This window comes from Ischnura elegans, chromosome 9 (assembly GCF_921293095.1).
Source record: "Ischnura elegans chromosome 9, ioIscEleg1.1, whole genome shotgun sequence".
Lineage (NCBI taxonomy): Eukaryota > Metazoa > Arthropoda > Insecta > Odonata > Coenagrionidae > Ischnura > Ischnura elegans.
Window position 1 is genome coordinate 69,914,060 of NC_060254.1, and position 23,509 is coordinate 69,937,568.

Genomic DNA, 23,509 nt, shown 5'->3' on the forward strand with positions numbered 1-23,509 from the left:
ACAACATTATATGGTCACATTCATTTACTATCGTATCTAAGAGAAGTTGCCCCTATGACATCCATATTTCGAGAGTAATACAATAAAAAGTAAATCTCTCCCCTGAAAAAATTAGTAGTGGCCGCCATTTTTATCTTTTCGCGATTATATTATTAAATCATTTATTAAATGTTTATGCTTTCTAAAAGATAATGCACAGGTGTATGTAACTATTACGTTTCAAAGAAATCGGAGAGGTAAAAGTTGACAAATCCTGTGATCATCTTTTGGAAATCGTAATTTTTGGTGATTTTCGGAATATTTTAATTTGTTTCTGAGTAACCAAGAACGACGAAAGAAAATTGTTTCCTATATTTCGTAGAGGATGTAATGAACATATATAATAATCATTTTCGTTGCCCAACTCACAAAATAAGGCCGACGGCAGTGGAAAGTATGAAATATTTTCCGAGAAATCAATTTTTGGACGCCATTTTGAAAGCGTTTAACTTGGAAATTAACTTAAAAAATTACATAAGTAGGAGGCGACATTTATTGGCTTTCTTAATATGCACCAAAGGTTCGTGTGACGGAAATGTATCGCATGTATAACGATAAATAGTAAACGGACTCCCGGGAAAAAATGGGAACTGTCCACCATTTTTAATTTTTTGCTGGTTTATCGATGGCAAAATTGTAAAAATGTTTAAATTTTCTAAAACAAAATGAATATTTTTATGCATATACTAAGTCTAAACGAAATAGGTCGTGTAAAACTGGACGAAATGTTGTGTTAATCTTTTGGAAATTGTACTTTTTGGCGATATTCGGCATATTTTAATTTTTTCCTCGGCAGCAAATGGTGACAAAAAATATTGTTGCCTAAGTTACATGTAGAATCAAGTGAGCATATATAATAATCATTTTTGATATCATACACTAGAAATTAAGTCGAGGGGAGCAGAAGGGATGAAATTATTTTCGAAAAACCAATTTTTGGGCGCCATTTTAGCTGCAATTTTCTTGAATTGAAACTAACAACATTACATATTTACATGCCCACGTTTATTAGCTTTCAAAAAATGCATTAAACATCCATGTGGCACGCACGGTTCGCGCGCAGTAAAATTAAAACCGAAAGACGGTACCCGGAAAAAGCCCGATTTCGGCCATTTTGTCGTCCTAGCGACGACACGTGGCGGAAACTTCCGGTTTTCGGATTTTTTCTCCGGATCATTTCGGGTTCCTCGCACGCGTGCCAAATTTCAGCTCTCCAGCACCGCTGGAAGTGGTCGGGAATTTGTATCCATCAGTGAGTCAGTCACCACGAGGGCTGTATATAGGTAGGACTCGCCGCGCTGCGCGCGCTCGTTAGGGGGCTACGCCCCCTAAAACCCCCCCGCATCCGGCTTCGCCGGCTGCCCCCACTGGACGGCTTCGCCGTCCCGCCCGCGACTCCTCGGAACGGCTTCGCCGCCCAGATATCGAGGTAGCCCTCTGACGGAGACCCGCTAGTTCCTCGGAACGGCTTCGCCGTTCATCGTGGGAGGGCGGCTTCGCCGCCCAAGGGTCACTTGAGTCCCCCCGGGGGGTCGACTCCTGGGAACGGCATCGCCCTTCCTCGTGTTGGGGCGGCTTCGCCGCCCAAGGTTTACCTGGGTACCCCGAGCCGTCGACTCCTCGGAACGGCTTCGCCGTTCCTCGTCTGTGGGCGGCTTCGCCGCCCAAGGGTTATCGGCGCCCTCCCCCCGTAAGCTCTCTGGTGATGGGGCGGCTTCGCCGCCCAAATTAACATATGTCCCCCCGGGACGTCGACTGCTCGGAACGGCTTCGCCGTTCCTTGCCTCTGGGCGGCTTCGCCGCCCAAGGGTTATCGGCGCCCTCCCCCCTCGTAAGACACCCATTCGGCTGCACCACGTGTTGGAGCGGATTTGCCGCCCGAGGGTTCTCGGAGGTTTTCCACGCCTCTGACTCCTCGGAATGGCTCCGTCGTTCCTGGGGCGGGGGCAGCTTCGCCGCCAGGGTTTTCACTCCTCACAGAGCAATGCGTACTACCAGCTATCCCCCATCGTTTACAAATGCTACCGGGGGATAATGAGGCAGAATCTTGACGCATGCTAGCCGTGATTGTGGCATTTTAGCTTATGACGATGTTTTGAAGGCGGTCCGGGGGTTAACAGGTTTTTTTTGAGTGTACTGGAAACGGTCACAATCATCGAAATAAATTCCTTAGCGATGAGTCATAGGAGAAGGGAATTACTGCTAAAATAGGCGAAAACACCGAAGAACATGCTATTTACAGAAAAAAAAAGAATTTTTTCCCCGGTGTTATAGGAAGCCACTTGAAATTTCGAGGGGTTTTCTTGCATAAAAGGTCTTTGTTTACCTACAGTAGAAATTCCAGCGATCTAGCTTTAGGGGAACAATTAATTTTCCCGTAGTGCTCACATTTATATTACCAATTCTGTGTTCTCCACATAGCGGTGCATAGGCGCTGTAATAAGGCATTACTCGTGTGAATTTCGTAGCCGTACTTTATGGGGAAGTGGTTTAAAAAAATCGCTTTTAGGTGTCCTTGTCCTGGAAGCCCTTTTTTACCTCTACTATTTTGTTAAGAAATGTACATTTAAAAATTTGAAGTTTTATTGCGGGTGTGTAAATGGGGCAGGATAATTTAACATGACGCGTAAATATAGCCGACACAATTCCCAGTCCGAATAAATAAAAACGATACAACTCGGATGAATGGTACACGAAATATACCACTTATTAAATAATTTTAATTTTTTTGGGGGGGTACCAGGGGGTTATCGGGGGACTTTTAGTGCTTGTCCCGTATAACGCGGCATCGTTTACCTTCGATAAAAATTTCGGCTATTTAGCTGTAGTGCAAGCATGGTTTTTCGAAGATGTTACCCGTTTAAATTAAATATTCTGCACTTTCCGGGTATCGGCACGTAGGGGCACAAAAAAGACGTCACTCACGTTAATTTGGTGTCCGTACGTCGTCGGGAAGTGGCGAAAAAAAATTCCGAAAAACTTAAAATCGTGTGTTGAGGGAATGCAAACTTCACGGCGGATGTGTTGTAAGTTACCAAACGTTGTAGGAGTCGCAAATTCAATGAAAATACATAATCGTTAATTACTCGAAGTTTGATTAACATGTGGATATCAAAGGATAGCCAAAAAATTAAGAAAAAAATCTAGTATCTTGCATAAAATTGAATTGGTCCTACGATTATTGCAAATTGGTCAAAAAAATTCCCAAAGTGAGCCCATAAGAAAAGCATTGGAAATTTTAAATTGTTAAAAAAAATACTTTTAAACAAAAAATTGCAAAGGCAACCACACCAAAAAATCAACCAAAAAATCTAGTATCTCATAAGTTAAGGACTTATTCCTACAACGATTATAAGTTGGTTTTAAAAAAATCCAAAGATAGGCCCATAAGAAAAGCATTGGAAATTTAAAAAAATTATAAAAAATACTTATAAACAAAATATGGCAAAATGTTTCACATCAAAAAATCGGCCAAAAAATCTAGTTTCCGTCAGTGACATTATATGTTCCCGTGACATTTTTAAGTAGGCAAAAAATGGAATATGTTTTAGTCCCATAAGGCTCCAATGTTAATTCGGATCGATATATCTCGAAAACCGATCGACTTTTTCGAGTTTTCGGACTTTTCCCCCCGATGAATATTTTTTCTCCACGACCTGTAAAAATTTCGTCTTCCCAGCACGTCCGGAAGTGGTCGGGAATTTGTATACGTGAATGAGTGGTCAATGGTCAGTGAGCTATCTGTCACACATCGGGTTGTATATAATATAGATTCATATATAAAACTGGGACTAAAAATTCATGCACAATTCCCAATTTTCCTGGTTGATGGATACCCTGCCCACCTACCCATTGATCACTGAATGCATGATGTGGGTGATGCAACGTCCACGACACAATTTCAAGAAAAACAGGGGTGCCAAAATAAGCAAATATTTACACTCTTATTAAGGTAAGATCATTGGGGAAAGGAAAGATAGAATAACACTGATAAAGTCCAATAAAATATCAGCTTTGAACTGTATTGCAGTATAATCAGTCACTATGGGGATATAATTTTGCATTAAAGAATCAATATTTCTTTTCATTTCATAGACACAATGAGTACCGTATATCTCCAAATATAGTCCCCCTCTGAATATAGTCCCCCCCCCCAATTTTGAGACCTCACTTTTGGGAAAAATTTTAAAATGCAAAGGAAGGCAATTTTTCTGTGGTTAGCAAGTTAAGATTCTAGAGTCGATATTAACTATTTTTTTCTGTGAAGATTAAGAACAAATCTGTTCACATATTTTCCATCACAACAAAATAACTATACCTAAAACATGTTTTGATCCATTGCATGTATCAGTAATTTATAGTTCCTTAACCAGATGTAATGAAGAAATGAGAAAATTTTTTAAGTATCCAAGGCTATTGTATTTTTTAAACATTCACAAATTATTAATATTTTTGATTTCCAAATGACTACAAACAATGTCAATATATAAGCTTTAACTTAAATCCCATAAACTGTATTGCATTTGGCCCTGAAATTTCCTTAGATCCAGTGTAACACACCCATCAAGTCATCACAAATCCAAGTGACCTGAAGAATTTAGGAAATCTAAATAAAATTGTGTTAAATAAATTATAAACATTATAAAAATATTGCCATCAAATGCATGCTAAGCAAAATAATTAAACTACTGGACTTACAAATATCAAAGTAATAAAATTAAGAAATAAACTTTTTCCAACAAACATTAAAACTGAAAAAAATATTATATCAATTTTCAATGCCTCGTCGCGAATCATTGCATAAGTTACACAAAGAGCTTCTGCTCTGCATTTGCGCACAAATTCGACAATATTTTCCTCTAATTCTTTGAATCTGCCGCATCGAGACCCCCGAAATGACTTCCGCGATGTATTAGCGCTTTGCAAGCACTGTGATTACTATGATTTACGGCGTATTCTGCAACGGCTATTTTTAAATTGGCATCGAAACTCCGTCTTTGATGGCCTCTAATCTGCCGCAGAATTGATCCTCATCTTTCTACTTGATCCATCACCTCACTGTTGAACGTAAAATTATTTTTAATAAAGAAAATATCGCGGAAATAATTGCGAAACGCTATGTGACGTAATTTATCGATCCTACTTACCCTGGCGAATTGAATATATTCCTCAATAAATTGATCACACTTTCGATGCTGAGTCGCTGGATTTCGATCAAATGCAGTAATGCCGGCGCTTCTGGTTTAAAGTCGTCGATTATTGCGCCTTTTCAGAAACAAATGCATCACCTTTTGCGCATTCTTGTTCCATGAAGGCGGTAAAGGCAGTGGTTGTAAACACGAACCGCACGGACGTATAGTAGCTACGGACGCAATTAAATGCTAAATCGTCACGAAAAGTTCACTTTATCTGTTTATTTTTCGCAATAGGGTAGTTTCCTTCATCAAAGAAAACAAAAGGCATTGATTGCGATTCGTTACCCACCATTAGTGTATTCATAATATACAAATTATTTCGTTTTATAAATGCCAGTGTAGACGAATGGCAATGGTCCATTTTTATCCTCATTGGAAAAGGGCCAGATTGGCGCCCATGCGATGCCACTCCACGTGACGTCACAGGGACCCAGTTTCTATAGGAGAAGATAGGAGTTATACGTCGTCTGAGGTTACCAATGCATGCATGAGGCGCAGAGCTCAGGGAAATATGTCTTAATAATCACTTATTAAAACTGGCTAAGGTCGGAAAGTTTTCCTCGTTTGATAAGGTATTAATAATCCTTATTTAAGCCAAGCGCTACCAGGCGGCAGGGCACTAGGCTACCCGCTGGCAGCCTGCGACGTATCAGCGCTAAGCCTCGCCTCAAGGTCACCTCACCGGGCGGAGGGGTAACCAGAAATACGACGTACGGAGAGATTTCCCATCATTCCTACTAACGCGTCGCGTTTTCGCGCGCTTGAAAATTTTCACTTTTCATTTAATCGCGAAAAATAGATATTATCATTTAAAAATCTAAAAGCGTGAAATACGTACTCCAGGAGTAATAATCTTTCGATTAAGGCAATAAAAAAATAATAGGAAACCACCCTATTATTTAAATCGTGTAACTATTAAATGAGCGACGGGTACATATACTATTGATTCAATTCCAGTGTTCGATTGATGTAATGATAGTGTGTGTATAGTTTTCATTTTAATTATTTACTGTTTTCCGTCATTAAGTGATCAGTGTCGATTGAATTATTCTAACAATACTTTTCCAAGAAAAATTAACGGCTACCCGATGGATTCCGTGAAAACGCATATTCGATATGCTATTTGATTCGGAAGAATCGTATCTTTACAACATTTGTGGTAAAAATTGTCTAAATTTCCGGTAAAACGTGGCAGTATTTACTAATATCTTCGATTATAATCCTCATAAATATACTCAAATAGAATGACTACGAGAAAATTAGCCATTATGCCGTTATTTATAACTTTATGGTCACCTTTAGTATGCTAAACTGGATTACACTCGATTATAGTCCCCCCCCCTTACTTTTCCGCGGCCATTTTTGGAAAAAAAGGGGGGACTATATTCGGAGATATACGGTATATATGTAGTCATGAATAGTTATAGCCCGTGGCGGCAGGATTAAGTCCTGGCCTGCCCAACCGAAGGTTGCAGGTTTGAGTCCTGCCTGGGTAGGTGGCCCCTACCCAGGGAATGGTTGTGCTTCAGAGCCGTTGTTTCATGTTATTTCCCCTGATGTAAAAGGCCTTAAATGAGCTGTTTTTGGGGCGATGAAAATAAATAAATAAAAATAGAAAAATATGGCAATGATAATTAATCTGATGACATGCTCATTATATTGCCTTTCTATAAGGGTATCAAAATAAGTTACCTTGCAAATGGTTTGGTAGGATTCACTTTCTGGATCATAGCAGGCCAAAAGGAATCCACCATAGTTTCCTGTTCTCTTTCCTTTGCCGGGATAACCACCAATCACCACCAAATCTAGAGAATCACCTGTCAATTAAAAAGAAAACGAAGAAATCAGAAGACATAGGAATGAACCGATTCAATGAGATTCTGAGTTAATTGGTTCAGAATAAATCAAAACTGAATAAAAAAGAATTGGAATAGGTATCTTTCAAGCTGAATTTTGTCTATCAATGACAATTTGAACTAATTTTTAGGTTGTGGAATGTTCGACAACTATAACCACAAAAGCAACTAGTAAATTTCCACCCAATACCTTTATTTGACGGACACTGATTTTAGCAAATTTTTGCCATTACAAAGGTATCATCAAATTATTACCTATGTCAAGGAAATTAACATGCCCAATTCAAGGGATTTTGACTCAATATTTGGGAAGGAATGACTTGGTTTAGTAAAAGCAGAAACCGAGGGTATATGGATCATCCCACACACTCTTCCTCATCGTAAACTTTGCAGCATTGTTGATGCAATGCCACCATAGAAGACACAAAGTGGCATATTGAAACAGTTATATTACACAGAGATTACCGACTCCCTCTTGTTACCCACCCTAGGTTTTTACTTGAGCCTTTCCATTCCATTCATTTGGTACATAATACAGTTTATGCACAACATATAAGGAAGCAAAGAATCAGCAGGATGGCTAATACTTACCAATACCACTGCCCCCTTCCAAATAATCTTTCTTGAGTTTCAACCAGTTCCTTGACCTGCGGGCAATTTGGTATGTTGCTTCTTCATGCAATGTCTTGACCATTAACCCTTCACAATTACCTGAGAAAAGAAAGAAAGTTTGAATGTAATGAAGCATATTCTTTACAACACCACATTCATATATCCACTTCTGATTTATACACTAAGTATTTGGTGACTTAATAATATTTAATTGCAATTCATTTTAACTCTAAAACCTTACCCTTCACAGCGTCATCAAGAAAAGCTTCCACTTCCTCGGTAGAAGATGTGTCCACTGAATTGGCAAAATGAAAGTGGCCACTTACTGCCTTAAAATGGGTGCGGAGAAGGTGCCGTCGAGTTGCTAACGTTTCAGTGACCAAGGATTTTCCATTAAGGTACAGCAAGTCAAACATAAATAGGCACACTTGAACTTTGATTTCAGATTCATCTGCATCCTAAAAAAAATGAATTTGCCATACAATGACAATATTAAAACCCATAACAAACGAAACACGTTAAAACATTGTTGGCTGAAAATTCAAAGGAAAAAATACAATAGTATTTAGGTTTCTCGGAAAATCAAAAGTGCGAAATCCAGAGTTCTTTGAGGCTAGCTTAATCAATAAATATGTATCAGCCACTCAAAAACTCACAAACAGGTTGGATATCAAGCCACTTTGATAACTTTCAAATCAAGAAATTATTTATCAACATGCTGGTTTTGTGCTACATATTTCTTATAGCTTCTTTTACATCTACAATACAAGTACATAGTACCAAGTGAATGTAGGAGGTCAAAATAACTCCTTTTTTCCTTGGACATACCCATGCACTGAACGTCCTAAATTTTACAAATTTGTTCTCTTATTACTATTTATAAATGCCAAAATGCAGGAAAAAAGTGCCTGATCACTCAAAAGCAACAAATAGTGCAATGGTTTCGCTTAAAAATTACATATTCATATTACTCTATCTTGGAAATAGATGAAGAAGTGGCAATATGAAAAATTGTCAGAAAAAATTAATTTGGGGGATTGGGTTGGTATGGTAGCTAGAGTGTTTATGGTGAGGTATGCTAGCTTCCCACCCCGTGGGCTCGGGTTCAAATCCCGGCGGTGGCAGAGACTTATCAGATACTGCCCGATCCCTGCTTGAATGTTGTGTGGAGAACATTTCAAGTTCAACACTCAGTCCGTCAGATGGGACGCAAAGCCGTGGTCCCCTTGGCGCCTTTTGTTAGGAGCAGGCTAATGCCAACGCCGGGTTTCTCTCCACCATTTCTTACCTACCCTTCCCTCATGGTGCAAATGACCTAAGCCGTCGGTCGCCTCCTCCAAATACCTTATCATACCAAATCCAATTGGTGAAGGAGATACCTTCACTGCAGTTGTATGCACATGTTTTTAGTACATTCATTAAGACTCACCTTTCTTTTGCGTGTTGCCAATTTTTGGAAAGGTAAGATGCACTCGGTTTCCACATCCCATGCTACAGCTTCACAGTCCAAGATGCAAGTTTTAACAACAGTCTCTTCCTCTTCACCTTCATTACTTTCAACTTTAACTTTTTCACTGCCCTCAACACTACTGTCTTTTTCCTTCGCTGAACTTTTTACATCATCAGCCCCTGATTCAGCACTAGAAGATTCTTCATCCTTCTCATCTAACTTTTCACCATCAACAGCACTTTTCTTGGTTTCCTCACTTGCTAACCTGTCTTCTTCTTCAACCTTCTCCTTTAGTGTCCTAAAACATGTTCTCAACCGACCTATAACATCTGGATATTTGGTTGTATTGTCCTCCTGATTTCGGCTAAATATTTTAACACTACCATCTTCCAGGAGGTGAATCTAAAAGAAATAAACAACATGAACCATAATATTAACCATTAATTAGAAATAATGTTTTCTACAATAGGGTATAACACCAAATTCTTGATAAAACTATTACAGGCAAAACAATTCAGAGTTAAAGCCATTGCTTCACACGGGAAGAATATCACTATGTTTCTAATGCCACAATTCATAAATAACCTAGGGAGATATATACAGAAAAGAAAAATGAACTCAAGTGGGTTAGGTAGGACTGTTAAATCCTTTCATCACTGATATATCGGCCACTTGGGTTACAGCCATGATGATTGTGGAAACCAACTTTGAAAAAGACAGAGAATATATACTTTAAAAAAACATGAACACTTACCTGAGATCTTTCTCCATCATATTTGTACTCGCAAGTGAATGTGCGATTGTCAAAACGAGTCAGGACTTCAGCCACACCTTTTGTAGGATGTGCCAACATAGGCTTTGGAGGTAGACCTGGAGATAATTGGCAACGCTCTGGTAGACATTCAACGCCACCATCAAGGAGGGCATCAACTAACCTCTCAAATGAGGGGCATTCACTGAAACACAAACATGTAAGGTAATGAGGGTGATTAAATTCAATGACTTAGGGGTAAAATGGTGAGGCACCAAAAACATGACAACATAGGACTTAGGATTAAAATCAGATGTTTCAAATTGCAGTGAAGTGTTAAATCAAGTACACTACCAAAACATTCTTCTGAAAAGTGGAATTTCAAACTTGAGTGTGTCTCTCAATCAACATGAAGTTCATAAAAATTATTTTTACTTCATACAAATAAATTCAGAGGTAAGGAAAGAAAGGGATAAGAACGTATAATAGAAAAAGGATGAGTACAACGGTGCTGTGGTAGATGGAAAAAGCCAGAAATCAAGAGGGTAAAAATGCTACCTGACTGAGACTCGAACCAGAATCATACTTCATAAATGTTTTTAATTTTAGCTAGAGTATTAGACTTTACCATTTTCCTGAATTATTAGGAGTAAAAAGTTGACTATGTAATTAGTTTCTCTAAAAGGAAAGGATGATTTAGTTTGGTTCTTGGCCCCAATGGTTCTTCAACTTAGAATCATCAATGGAACCAAAGCTACAACGGAATGGCACCAAAATAATTTGCTAGAAACTAAATTCAAAATCATTTTATGATGAAGGCTCCAGAAAAATGCCTGCTGAAATAAGTATGTAATTTACACATTTTACCTCAAAGGAGAGTCATTTGTAGTAACAAGAAGTATGACTGCTAATTCAAGTAAATTTAACTCAATTACATAAATTATGAGGAGTCATGTCAGGTGAATAAAACACCATATTCATTACCTCACTAACGCCATTAAGAACTTACCAATAGGCTGTTTTCACTAAGAGGGCATTTGCGTCAACCTTTGATTTAAATGCATCAGATGCCATTCCTCGACCGTTAGAGGCATCTAATACAGGGGGTGGAAATGAGTCACTTTTCTGAGCAGGTGGAGTTAAAGAGCATGCCAATGCCAGGGCCTATGGAGTTAAATGAAAATTATGTTACAAAAATGCACACAATCACCATAATTACAAGGCAACGAAACAAAAAATACAATTCATGCAGCAGCAAATGCTATGGATCAATTTTCTACTAAACTACTTTTACAGGCTCAAATTCTTGACCACATGACATAGAAAGAAGCGAAGATTTATGGCGAATAAAATCAGAAAATGTTGTCAAATAAATCTTTGAAGCTTACTTTAAAATTTCATCACATAAATTCCACTTTGTCATTTAAAAAAAATGCAATTCTCTCATGAAAAATGAATTTAAAAATAGGTGGCATATTCCACAGGACTGCATGAGGGAAGTAACTTTATACACAATTACATGCACAGACGGAAATGAGCTAATCGGTTGGAAATAAATGAGTTTGAATTTTGGCAAAGCCAAATGACTTTTTCACAGCAAACGTCATCCTTGTTGGATATACATTAGGGCGGATCGCAAAAATCGATTTTTTTCAAATCCATCTGGCCCAATGAAAAAAAGTTGTGGGACCGATCAAAAATAAGGCCTGAAAAATTTGAGACCTCTACGTGAACCCCTGACCCTCGCTCAAATGCGATTTAGGGGGGGAAGGTCAAAATTCGAAAAATATAAAATTTTATGGTCATTTCCTATAGATTTTGCCGAGTTACTGCCCTTCTAGAGCAAAAATTTCGTGCATTTTGACGTATCTGCCACCATTTAGCCACAAAATGCCTAATTTGAGTCCGTGCCCGCGAAGAAAATATTACAACGCCCGCGCAGCGTCGCGGATACAAGAGCTGCTAGCCGATCCCGTCCCCTCTCCGCTCGCTTCTCCCCCTCCCATGCCTCGAATGCAGCAAAATTCATCTCGCGTGTGCTGCTAGGAGGGCGTTTATCTTTGATAATATAAATCGGAAGATGGTAGAAGGTAAAAAACGGTGCGTAGTGAGACGACTTGTCCCTTATTTGGAGCCTCGTCGGCGTTAAACAAATCGATGTTACCAACTTATAGAGAAGTGATGAAACATTTTTAGATCTGCGAACGCAGGAAAGGAGCCTGCGGTCTATGAAGACGCCTCTCGAGCGGCTATAAGGTGTGGGAACTTAGGATATACACTTCTATTCCGGTATTGTCCGACAGCTGTGTCTAAATGGATTTTGGGTGAAGGCCGCTCGCGTCCCCTCCCCGCTCGCCTCTTCCACGCCCAAAATGCACCAAAATTCACACCAAGTGCGTCTTTCTTCGTCTTTCTTACTAATATTTGATGTTTCAGCATCGTCCGGTGAGGAACAATCACGAAAGAATTACTCAATTATCTTCTTTCCAGTCTATATTTCTTATATCAGTGTCATTCCTCGTCTTTCGCTGCTGTCAACAAAGTTTTGGTGAATTCTTTCACGAATATCTCGTCCGCATGTATAATAAAAAGAATATTTAACTTCAATTTTGAACGTTCACTAATAGATTTTTCATTTCCACAGCGCTAATGTCAGATATAGCCGAAGGAACCGGAGTCTCTCTCCAATATATCATCAGCGTGTAGTCCTTTACGTCGATATTAAAACCCAGCAATTAAAAAAATCTCGGATTTGTTGCCGAACGCATCTTTGCAGCAACGCAAATTGGGTCCCTAGATTACCCTCCCAATGTTTATGTCGCAAATCCAAGTCAGCATAGTGCAATTAGCAAATAGACCACAGTAAGGGATGAAACACGGATTTAATGCTTTCCCGACGAATGATGTGGGTTAACTCTTTTCGGGATTCAACAAAATTTATCTCTTATGATGAGCCCCGAGTCGGAGATTGAAATGTTGGCCATTATGGAAAAATTAACCCGGTGGGAATCCCGAGTTGAGTTTACTCTTTAAGGGATGTTGGAATTATGCTTATAGCAAAGGGATGATGCCTCCTTTTTTAATTTTGTGTATCTACTTTTCACTCCGAAAGGAATCGATAATCGCATAATAATAATTTTATAACTTTTGCTAATCCTCTGACGGGCGAAGCAAACCTCCAAAAGTGGGACCCTGTTTCTTCAATTAACACCACACATTCCCCTCTAAACTTGTATTGATAAGTCCTCTTGCCTTTTTTCATCAGACAAGAGTATAGTCTTTCGTTCCAATAAAATGGAGCCCTTTGATGAAATCTCTCTTTTCTTATCCACAGTAGGCAGGGCTGGGCAAAATACAGGCCGAGGAGTATTTGAAATACAAAATACGCTTGTAAGGAAACTAAGACATCTTTTAAAAAGTTCTAACACATAAATAAACATAAAAATTCTAACATACACATATACATTTGAGATTTTTCAAAATAAAAATTATCAAATGTTGCTCTCTATGAATGTATTATTCCCCTTGAGGAATACAAGTTTTTCAAAAAGTTTGTCTGACAGAGCTCCCCTCACAGGGAAATGGATAAACCCAGCAAGTGAAAATAAGTCTTTCCACTGGTGAAGATGAGCATAGGCTTGTATTAAATCTGATGAACATTTTCTTAATATTCGGATAATTTTGTAAACTCGACAGCGATTTGTCAGTATGTAGCATCTTTTTCTGTGTACGGAAGTGATTCTGGTACACTAGCTTTGATGTATCTTACGAAGTTATGACTTTTGCGTCGGCTAAAGTTGCGGGAACGATAATTGCTGTTGTTTGGTTCTTGCATATACCTCTATCACAGTTGGCAGACGCATTTTCCCCGAAGAAGTTCCAATTTGAGTTTATAGTCCTTAATGTTTATTTTATGAGGAAAGTAGAGATACAAATCGGCTAATTTCATTTTCCTTGAATGAATTGATGAAGAAAATTTTTGATACTATTTTCCCGTACAAGAATTGACGATGTTGACTCATCGATCACCGATTATTCCCTTTTTTCCTCAGTTGTCGAGTTTCTTTAGGATTCAATCCAGCAGCTATCATCTTTCTTTTCGTCAGCTTGTCTTTCAAACTACTTCTTCATTGGGGGAAACTTATGCTCCTCCTTGCACTTACACGCAAAAATATCGCATAATTGTACATGTCCCTTTAAAATTGTTTGAGCTTTATACTTCAATAAAACCCTACTTTTTGTCTATTCTAACTTTCCGTAAGTTATAGTACTTCCTGTGGTACCGCTAAATCCATTTAGTCACATTCACAATGGAAGAGAAGCGCGTCACCATAGTTCGCACACCTTTATAGCCACTCGAGAGGCGTCTTCATAGACCGCAGGCTCCTTTCCTGCGTTCGCAGATCTAAAAATGTTTCATCACTTCTCTATAAGTTGGTAACATCGATTTGTTTAACGCCGACGAGGCTCCAAATAAGGGACAAGTCGTCTCACTACGCACCGTTTTTTACCTTCTACCATCTTCCGATTTATATTATCAAAGATAAACGCCCTCCTAGCAGCACACGCGAGATGAATTTTGCTGCATTCGAGGCATGGGAGGGGGAGAAGCGAGCGGGGAGGGGACGGGATCGGCTAGCAGCTCTTGTATCCGCGACGCTGCGCGGGCGTTGTAATATTTTCTTCGCGGGCGCGGACTCAAATTAGGCATTTTGTGGCTAAATGGTGGCAGATACGTCAAAATGCACGAAATTTTTGCCCTAGAAGAGCAGTAACTCGGCAAAATCTATTGGAAATGACCATAAAATTTTATATTTTTCGAATTTTGACCTTCCCCCCCTAAATCGCATTTGAGCGAGGGTCAGGGGTTCACGTAGAGGTCTCAAATTTTTCAGGCCTTATTTTTGATCGGTCCCACAACTTTTTTTCATTGGGCCAGATGGATTTGAAAAAAATCGATTTTTGCGATCCGCCCTAATATACATATCTACGTGGAATATTATTTTATGACAAAATACATTCGTTATGTTATTGCATCATAATAAAATTGGATGCCTCTACATCTCATTAATAGTTGGTCTTTATCTAATGTACTTGATGTCAAGACAAGAATTGTACAATAACCTCTTCACATTCATAACTATTAAATTATATTTTATAATGTCGATACCTTCACTGCATAAACGCTTAACAATTGCCTGCCGAATCAAATCTGCTTATCTAGATTGCCCTAATAGAACTAGATGAGTGGATTTGATTGGGTGGGCGATTGTTGAGTGTTTATGCAGGGGAGGTATCGATGTGTTAGAGGCAAATGTTTTTGAATAGGGTAAGACCACGTAGGGGATTACCAAAAGCACGAAATTTAATAAATTCCAAATACATACATACCTTATTAATGCAAGACTTAATTTTCATTTCATTTCCAAATATTTCAATGCTAAGGAGCCAAATACATAAAATAGCTTACCTGTAAAACAGACTGCTCTGCCAATCCAACCCTCAACTTCCCCGATAGTGAGCGCACAAGATACCGCATTTCTGGGCCACGACATGCCACAAACAAAGAAACTATACGGTACAATTTTTTAGACATTGCCTGCAAAGAGAAATCAGATACATGAACTAAACAATTCAGCTTTTAAACTAGAAGCAAATAAGGTATTACAACCTAGATCTCTTGTTTTTAAATAGGAGTGGATGAAAAATAGACATTAAGAAAATTTTCAGAAATTATAACTAGAGATGCTCGAATAGTATCTGTGAATACTCAAAAGTATTCGATATTTGAGATCTCGAATAATTTGCTCAAAGTATGATCTCAAATACCTTGAATACTTTGAATTTCGCACCATACACTGTCGCACACATGTCGTTGGTAGTTGACTTGGAAAAACGTGGAGGACTCTAGTCGTGTAGTGCATGCAGCACCATTTTAGGCAAGTTGACGAACTACAACAAATTCACGGATTAGAGTGGTGAAAAGATATCGTTCAATGTCGGGTACCGAAAATGATAGGGGGAAAAAATCCGAAAATCCCTGGTTTCCCCATGAAACCCCTAAAAAAAATTCAAAATGGTGGGAAAAAATATCGACTTTTGGGGTACATTCCGTTATGCATTGAGCTAATGCTCCCAAACCGTTCCCCTCATCGGAAAGATCATCACAAATTCGAAGACTGCAAGGATGCGGGCTTCCCTTGACGTCAGTTTTATTTCTTTATGCCAAATGACGGCTCCGCAATGTCGCGTCAACGTTGATAAAGGATCGAAATTTTCATTAAAATAATAGTAAAATATGGCAAATACCCAGGCCCCTGGCTGAATGCATCAATACATCAACATTCAAAAAATTATTACCACAACAACCAAAGCACCAATCCTCCTTTATCAAAATAGTTAATGAAGGTTTACATCCTGCCACAACAGGTGTCAGATGATGCCAACCATAGGCATGCATGGAAATACTATAATTTGTACCATTTGGAATTACTTTCATGGGGAAGGGTGCAAAAAGCTTAGGTTTTCAGAATTTTCTTCCCATTCATAATTGGTCCCCCACCCGCAAGCAAAATTATAGCTCTCCAGCCCTTCTGAAAATGGCATGGAATTTTTATCAATCTGTCAGTCCTACAAGAGACCTTTTGTATCAGAAATTTTTTTGGCTCCAACAGCGTCGCATGTTGCAGCAGATCCATTCAACACCATTGTGAGTTAGTGCATAATTGTAACGATGCGCTAAATCCTCACGATACCTACACTTTCCGTTGCCTTACTTAGGTTTTTCAGCTTACGAACAAGGTCTCCGAATGCATCTTGTTCGTACGTCAAAGACACTGTATATCATGAGATTTTACTGCATAAATGATCAATGCAGAACAACAATATTTTGGAGAATGATAGATTCAAGAATAAATAACATCTATCTTTCCTTATAAGGTTTCATTTGTGACTGGAAATATCTAAGAGTACTGGTAGGAAAACAATCTTTGAAGGTACAATACATCAAGGTCCAGCAATATAATGATTTTTGAATAATAACAATGATTATATACTTACAGCTTGCCCACTAAGACCAGCAATCGTCTTCAACTCGGACATAACTTTCTTCAGTGTTAGCCTAGAGCTACTCGCCATGCTAGTGAAAGCCAGTTTACTCTGACTCCCTCTTGCGCCTTCTGCCACCAGCCCCAAATCTCCTTTCTTTACAGCTTCTTCTTTGACACCAGATAATGTGCGGCCAGTGCTCTGTGCCACAGCACGCATTAATGTTGTTTCAGCCACTCCCAATTCTTGACCTATCAAAATCAAATTATAAGGAAAGAAATTTAAATGATAGTAACCCATAATATGTGGTCAGAAGAAAATTACTTAGCTTTTCTACAAAACACACACTTTATTGCAGACTAGTTTCGGTACACTGTACCATTTTCAAGACTAGTGTTAATGGTACAGTGTACCGAAACTAGTCGGCAATAAAGTGTGTGTTTTGTAGAAAAGCCAAGTAATTTTCTTCTAACCATATAATGGAATTCTACAAAGCAAAGGCCTCAACAATTCAGTGCAACCCATAATATATTTTGATACAAGTATCTAATGCTCATTCATTATATAATTTTCCATCTAGCATCCTTCACGAGCTGCAACACTCCTAGCATACATTTGAGAAACAAAAATTTGATTTACTTTATGATGGAAACCAAACAATTAATTGCAATGAAATAAACTGCAGATGAAAGAAAATTGACTTCATTGCTTCACATATAAAATAGAGTCCATATGATAAAAGATATATGTATGTAATTATCATCAATATGGAAGAGGTAGCAACAATAAGAAAAACGGCTCATTGCTTGCACCAGAAGGTTGGTTTTGATAGATGAGGGTAGAGCTCATCCCACACCAAAACACAATTGTGGGGATTACATACATTGGGGTTAAGGGAGCGAGTTCCTTTCTCCACTGAGAATAGAAAATCACCCAAAGGGTTACCGTGACTATAAAATGAATTTCACATATTCTAAGACATCAATTTTTCATTACGACACTAACACCACGAATTTACGAATAATTAACCCTTTCGCTGCGGTGCGCTTACGGAAACCTTCCTGTCACATGCAGTGAAAGTTCTAAGCGCATGGCAGAAAGGATGAAAAGGTACGTTCACAGTAGCCTGCCATGCAAACATACCATGTACGTTCATATCAGCGAAAGGGTTAAAAAAGCCAAGGTTTTTTGAAGTTGAGGCATCACTAAATATTGAGGTTTGACAACATTAAGTCCTTCCTGAATAAGGGTGGGAACCCAACCTTTTCTTTTAACATTGTTTGATGAAGAGAACGTGGTTAGCTGGCATAAAGTTTCATCCCTTGAGTGAAAACGTTACTGCAGCCTTTTCAATTTTCTGATTTTTCAGCTCCTTTCACTGAAAGGATAATTGTTCAATTACAGTGCTTTAAAAAAAACTCAGGTGATATCACTTCTAGGGACAGGTGATATGCTTCATTAATCAATAATGGAGGCTTTAATAAGAAGAGGTTCTTTAAAAGTTTCCCTACATAAAAGCTAACCATACCTTGGTGTCATTTCGTAAAGTAAAAGTTCATTAATCTGAGGTTCTACCTTATTTGAACACAGGTTATAGCACAGGAAAACAAAGTAGAACAAGGCATTTTTTCATTCAGAACTTTAGTATTTATGTATGAATGCTTTAGAAGATATTTTGGCTCCCTTGAATGAAATTTATTATCCCTCCAGAAAGAGAAATAATTAAAGAAAATAAAGATCAATAACTCATACCTTCCCAAGCTGGAGCAAGTCGATTGAGACATAGGTAGAGGCTGGGAAGTAGGTCCTCAGGACTTAAGACAATTACAGACCGCAAAAAATTAGCCATTATATCAATTATCTTCAGCCTCGCACTGGTTCCTTCAATCAGCTCCAAAGTTCTAGCTAGAGCCAGGTAAGGAACACTGAAAAAAATCAATTATTAGGGTTCCATGAATTTATAATTTGAAAGCCAATATGGTCATAAAATTATATAAGATATGAAGTGATACACTTTGCACTTTCCACATAAAAATTTATTAAACTACAGTCAACTTGTTTTGCTGCACGGCAGCATTATCAAGACTCTCGACACATGTCGACTGTAGTTTAATAAATTTTTATGTGGAAAGTGCAAAGTGTTTCACTTCATGTCTCATAATGGATCTCCACAAAGTATCTGTCTCATCCATCCAACTCATAAAATTTTATACATAAAATCAAGGCTGCAACCAAAAATAGGAGAGGATGAGGGGGGAGCATTATGGAGATGTACATATGGTAATGAAAAATTTAATATAAGACTGTCTATCCCAAAAATGTTCAGGTGTTGACGACTCTCCCTCCATAGAAAAGTTTGCATAACTTACAGGCAAATGATAACTAGGAATACTCCTCTTTCGTAGCCATTGAACCCATAATAAATTATGGTAGTCAAAAATGCAATATTCAGTTAAAATTCAATCATCAAAAGATTTACCCGTCAAATAAAGTTAATAAATTTATTTAGTATGCTATGAAATTTTCTCAACGAAACATGGGTAAATTACATGACATTAAACTCAATTTATCTTACCTTTCACCTTTGGACCAAATGGCATCATCAACAGGATGGTAACTCGATTTTGATGGATCATATTGCTTTTCTTTTCCCACAGTGACTTTTTCATTAGCCTTCTTAGGTACTGCTTTGCATGCTCCTAAAGTGACACCAATAACAGAAAAATTATTCAAGATACTTTAGAGCTGACATAACTAATTCACTATAAATTAATGTACTTCAGTCCAATGCCCGAAAATTCGTGCTTCTGGCAAGAATCTATTCATAGATTTTACCTCCTAAATGCACTATTATTAAAAAATAATCTAACCATGCCTATTATGAATCATAAATACTACAAAGAAAATGTTGGAATTCATGATTAAAATTTTTCTTCTCATTTATTAATCGTATGTTCCAGATTTAAGCCTATGATATGGCTGTACATATACACCAAATACGTATCAAGGACAAAGGAAATTTAATTTAAAGTATACCGGGACTAGCCGCGGTGATAACTATTACGGGAGTCACCCGCAATGCACAATCGTGCGAAAGATCCACAGAGAAAAAAATCATTCGCCTTGACCGGGATTCGAACCCGGATCCCCCGATTTCCGGTCAAGTGCTTTAGCCAGTTAAGCTACCGAGGCGTCATTCTTATCCACAGGGAAGAATGACGCCTCGGTAGCTTAACTGGCTAAAGCACTCGACCGGAAATCGGGGGATCCGGGTTCGAATCCCGGTCAAGGCGAGTGATTTTTTTCTCTGTGGATCTTTCGCCTGACAAAGGAAATATAATCCCTTTGATGAATTATCACCACACAATATTTTTGGGATTTCAATTAAATTTTTGGAAAATACCTGGACGCACTTGAATGAAAATTAAGGGAAGAGCACTGTTCACTGTTTTCCAATAGGGTGGTTTCCTATTATTTTTTTATTGCCTAAATCAAAAGATTATTACTCCTGGAGTGCACATTTCACGATCTTAGATTTTCTAATGATGGTATCTATTTTTCACGATTAAACGAAAAGTGAAAAATTTCAAGCACGCGAAAACGCAACGGCTAAGTAGGAATGATCGGAGAAGTCCGTGTGACGTATTTCTGGTTCCAGCAGGCGGCGTGTGAGGTGACCTTGGGGCGAGACTTGAGCGCTGATACGACACAGGCTGCCAGCAGGTAGCTCAGTACCCTGTTAGCAGGTAGCGCTTTGCTTAAATTAAGATAATTAATACCCTATCAAACGAAGGAAACTTTCCGACCTTTGCCAATTTTAATAGGTGTTTATTAAGAGATGTTTCCCTGAGCACTGTGCCTCATGCATGCATTAGTAATCTCAGACAATGTAAAACTCCAATCTACTCGTATAGAAACTAGGTCCCTGTGATGTCACGTTGAGTGGAATCGCATGGGCGCCAATCTGGCCTTTTTCAAATGAGGTTAAAATTGATTGTTGCCATTCATCTAAGCTGAAATTTCTAAAACCAAATAATTTGTATATTATGAATACACTAATGGTGGGTAACGAATCGCAATCAATGCATTTCATTTTCTTTGACGAAGGAAACTACCCTATTATAGGTGAAAATGTCCAACTTCACTCTCCAGTGCATTAATTCTAGTAAACCTGAGAACCTCTGAATGCATCAATGCTTTCCCTGTAATGATCACATAATACATTACGTATGCCAGCTTGCTGTTCTCCACTTGTTCCCCTACTGTGCCTTCTCCAGACCCCACCTTTTTATTTGAGCTTAGCGCTTAAAATAATTTTTATCGAGTTGAAGTTAATCAGATATCAGAATAAAATATCTATTAACCACCCCAAATTGGATCTAATAATTTTTAATTCGGATACTTTACTTGCAACTGATATATCTTTTCAATTTCCATTATTGAAAACTAAGGAAATATTAATGTAATAAACCCTTAATAGGTTTGATTCCTGCGAAAAATCCACAGAGGAAAAATCATTCGCCTTGACCGGGATTCGAACCCGGATCCCTCAATTTCTGCAGGGGAGATTGACGCCTCTGTAGCTAAACTGGTTAAAGCACTCGGCCGGAAATAGAGGGATCTGGGTTCGAATCCCGGTCAAGGTGAATGATTTTTCCTCTGTGGATTTTTTGCACAATTTGTGCATTGTGGGTGACTCCATAATAGTTATCACCGTGGCTAGTCCCGGTATACTTCAAATAAGGTTTGATTCCCTTGAAGCTGGGAAAAACACTAATTGATAGTCATCCAATGGAGGTAAATTCCTGTGAATGATGTGGTCTCCGGTTTCACTGATCTTTCAACATATCTAATGCATAAATTGATTCAACTATAAATTGGGGAATGTTGTTTCTGATGAAGACTGGCCATTTTAAAGATATGCAGGGTTAGAGAGGTATTTTAATAGAGGGTTTTCTGTGCCAACTTATCATTTAACATGTTTTAAAAAAAGATCTTTTAAAATAAAAATAATCTATAAAATGCCTGATGTACATATTACTCACTTAAAAAAAACGTACTTATTATGACTATCTATACAAATTATGACTAGTACAGGACTTAATGTACTTACACTCAGGAACTCACATTGCTAGTGATGTACCGATTACACAATCATTAACTAACGGGCGAGAGTGACTCATAAACTGTCCCAACTTAAGACAGGGAGGAAGAGACAGAGAGATAAACAAAGGTTTATAGATAATTCTCATTCTATGAAAAATATGAAGGCCATTAAATATGCTATTTCCAGGAAGCTACGTTCCATTCAAGAGGCAAATACCGACACTTAAAATGAATTTAGTCTCCCCTAGTTTTTGTGTATTTCACATCGTCACTTGATGATAACGTGAAATAAATTTAAGTATTGCCAGCAACCTAGGCAGGCAGAGTATCAGATTTCTAAACTTGAGTTTAATATGTTCTTAGGTAATGCTAATACTAGATGGATATGAGCAAATATAAACATGAATGAGCATGCCTGGTTGAAGACATTGATGACTTCCAGGAACACCATTAAGGATAGATGCTTTTGTAACCTCTTTTTGAGGATAATTTGCCCTGTGATTTCCATAACCATTTACGTATTTGTTCTTTAATATTGGTACTAGAGATGTGCGAATAGTATCCGCGAATACTCGAAAGTATTCGATATTCGAGGTTTCGAATAGTTATGCGAAAAGTACCGCCTCGAATACTTTGAATTTCGCGTCATACACTGTCGCACGCACGTCGTTGGTAGTTGACTCGGAAAAATGTAGAGAACTGTAGTAATTTAGTGCTCGCAGCGCCGTTTCACGCAAGTTGACGAATTACATCAAATTCGTGGATTTTAGCGGTGAAAAGAGTTCGACGAGGGGAACCGAAAATGGTCGGGTGAAAAAATCCGAAAATCCCCGATTCCCCCACCACGAGAACCTCAGTGCCGTGGGATAGCAACCTTAGGGCATTTCCCACGATCTGCTATCCCCCTCCATTCAGCACTCGCCTCACCCACTCTGCCGCTTTCCTCTTCTACGAAATCAAATAAAAGGTCCCAGCTCCCACAGGGATCGCATTACGAAGACCCCTGCTTCGAAAAAAATATAGAGTTACGAGAACAATAAAAACGTGTTCTCACAAACTGACCTTTTTCTGGCTACCTGCTTCGAAGTTCCCCATTTCTGGAGGTCAACTGCTGTGTGAGTACCGTGGGATACTTACATTAGCGCATTTCCCAAGATCCGGTATCCCTCTCCACTCAGCACTAGCCCCCCCTCTGAAGCTTTCCTCTTCTTCGAAATAAAAAAAAGGTCACAGCTCGCGCAGGGATCATATTACGAAGACCTTGGCTTCGAAAAAATACCAAGTTACACGAGAACAATAGAAACGTGTTTCGGGCCCTCCCTTTTCTCCCCCACTGACCTTTTTTTTCCTACCAATTTCGAAGTTCCCCATTTCTGTGGAGGTCAACCGCTGCATGAGTCATCTATTAGCACAAAAGGTGTCTAAGAATGACTTTCGTCAATTGATGTTACAC

The 23,509-nt window shown here is 38.6% G+C and overlaps 1 protein-coding gene across 2 annotated transcripts in view; it reads right to left on the minus strand.

Moving 5' to 3' along the window:
* LOC124165307 (DNA ligase 1) overlaps positions 1–23,509 on the minus strand; it is a 46,104-nt gene that overhangs the window by 9,207 nt on the left and 13,388 nt on the right. For both annotated transcript variants that reach the window (XM_046542660.1, XM_046542659.1), the window contains exons 7-16: positions 19,526–19,649; positions 18,703–18,875; positions 16,963–17,201; positions 15,374–15,502; positions 10,913–11,067; positions 9,907–10,108; positions 9,132–9,554; positions 7,944–8,160; positions 7,682–7,801; positions 6,927–7,051 (exon numbers count right to left, since the gene is read on the minus strand). In XM_046542660.1, the coding sequence (XP_046398616.1) occupies positions 6,927–7,051; positions 7,682–7,801; positions 7,944–8,160; positions 9,132–9,554; positions 9,907–10,108; positions 10,913–11,067; positions 15,374–15,502; positions 16,963–17,201; positions 18,703–18,875; positions 19,526–19,649 (1,907 nt within the window). The remainder of the gene's footprint in view (positions 1–6,926; positions 7,052–7,681; positions 7,802–7,943; positions 8,161–9,131; positions 9,555–9,906; positions 10,109–10,912; positions 11,068–15,373; positions 15,503–16,962; positions 17,202–18,702; positions 18,876–19,525; positions 19,650–23,509) is intronic.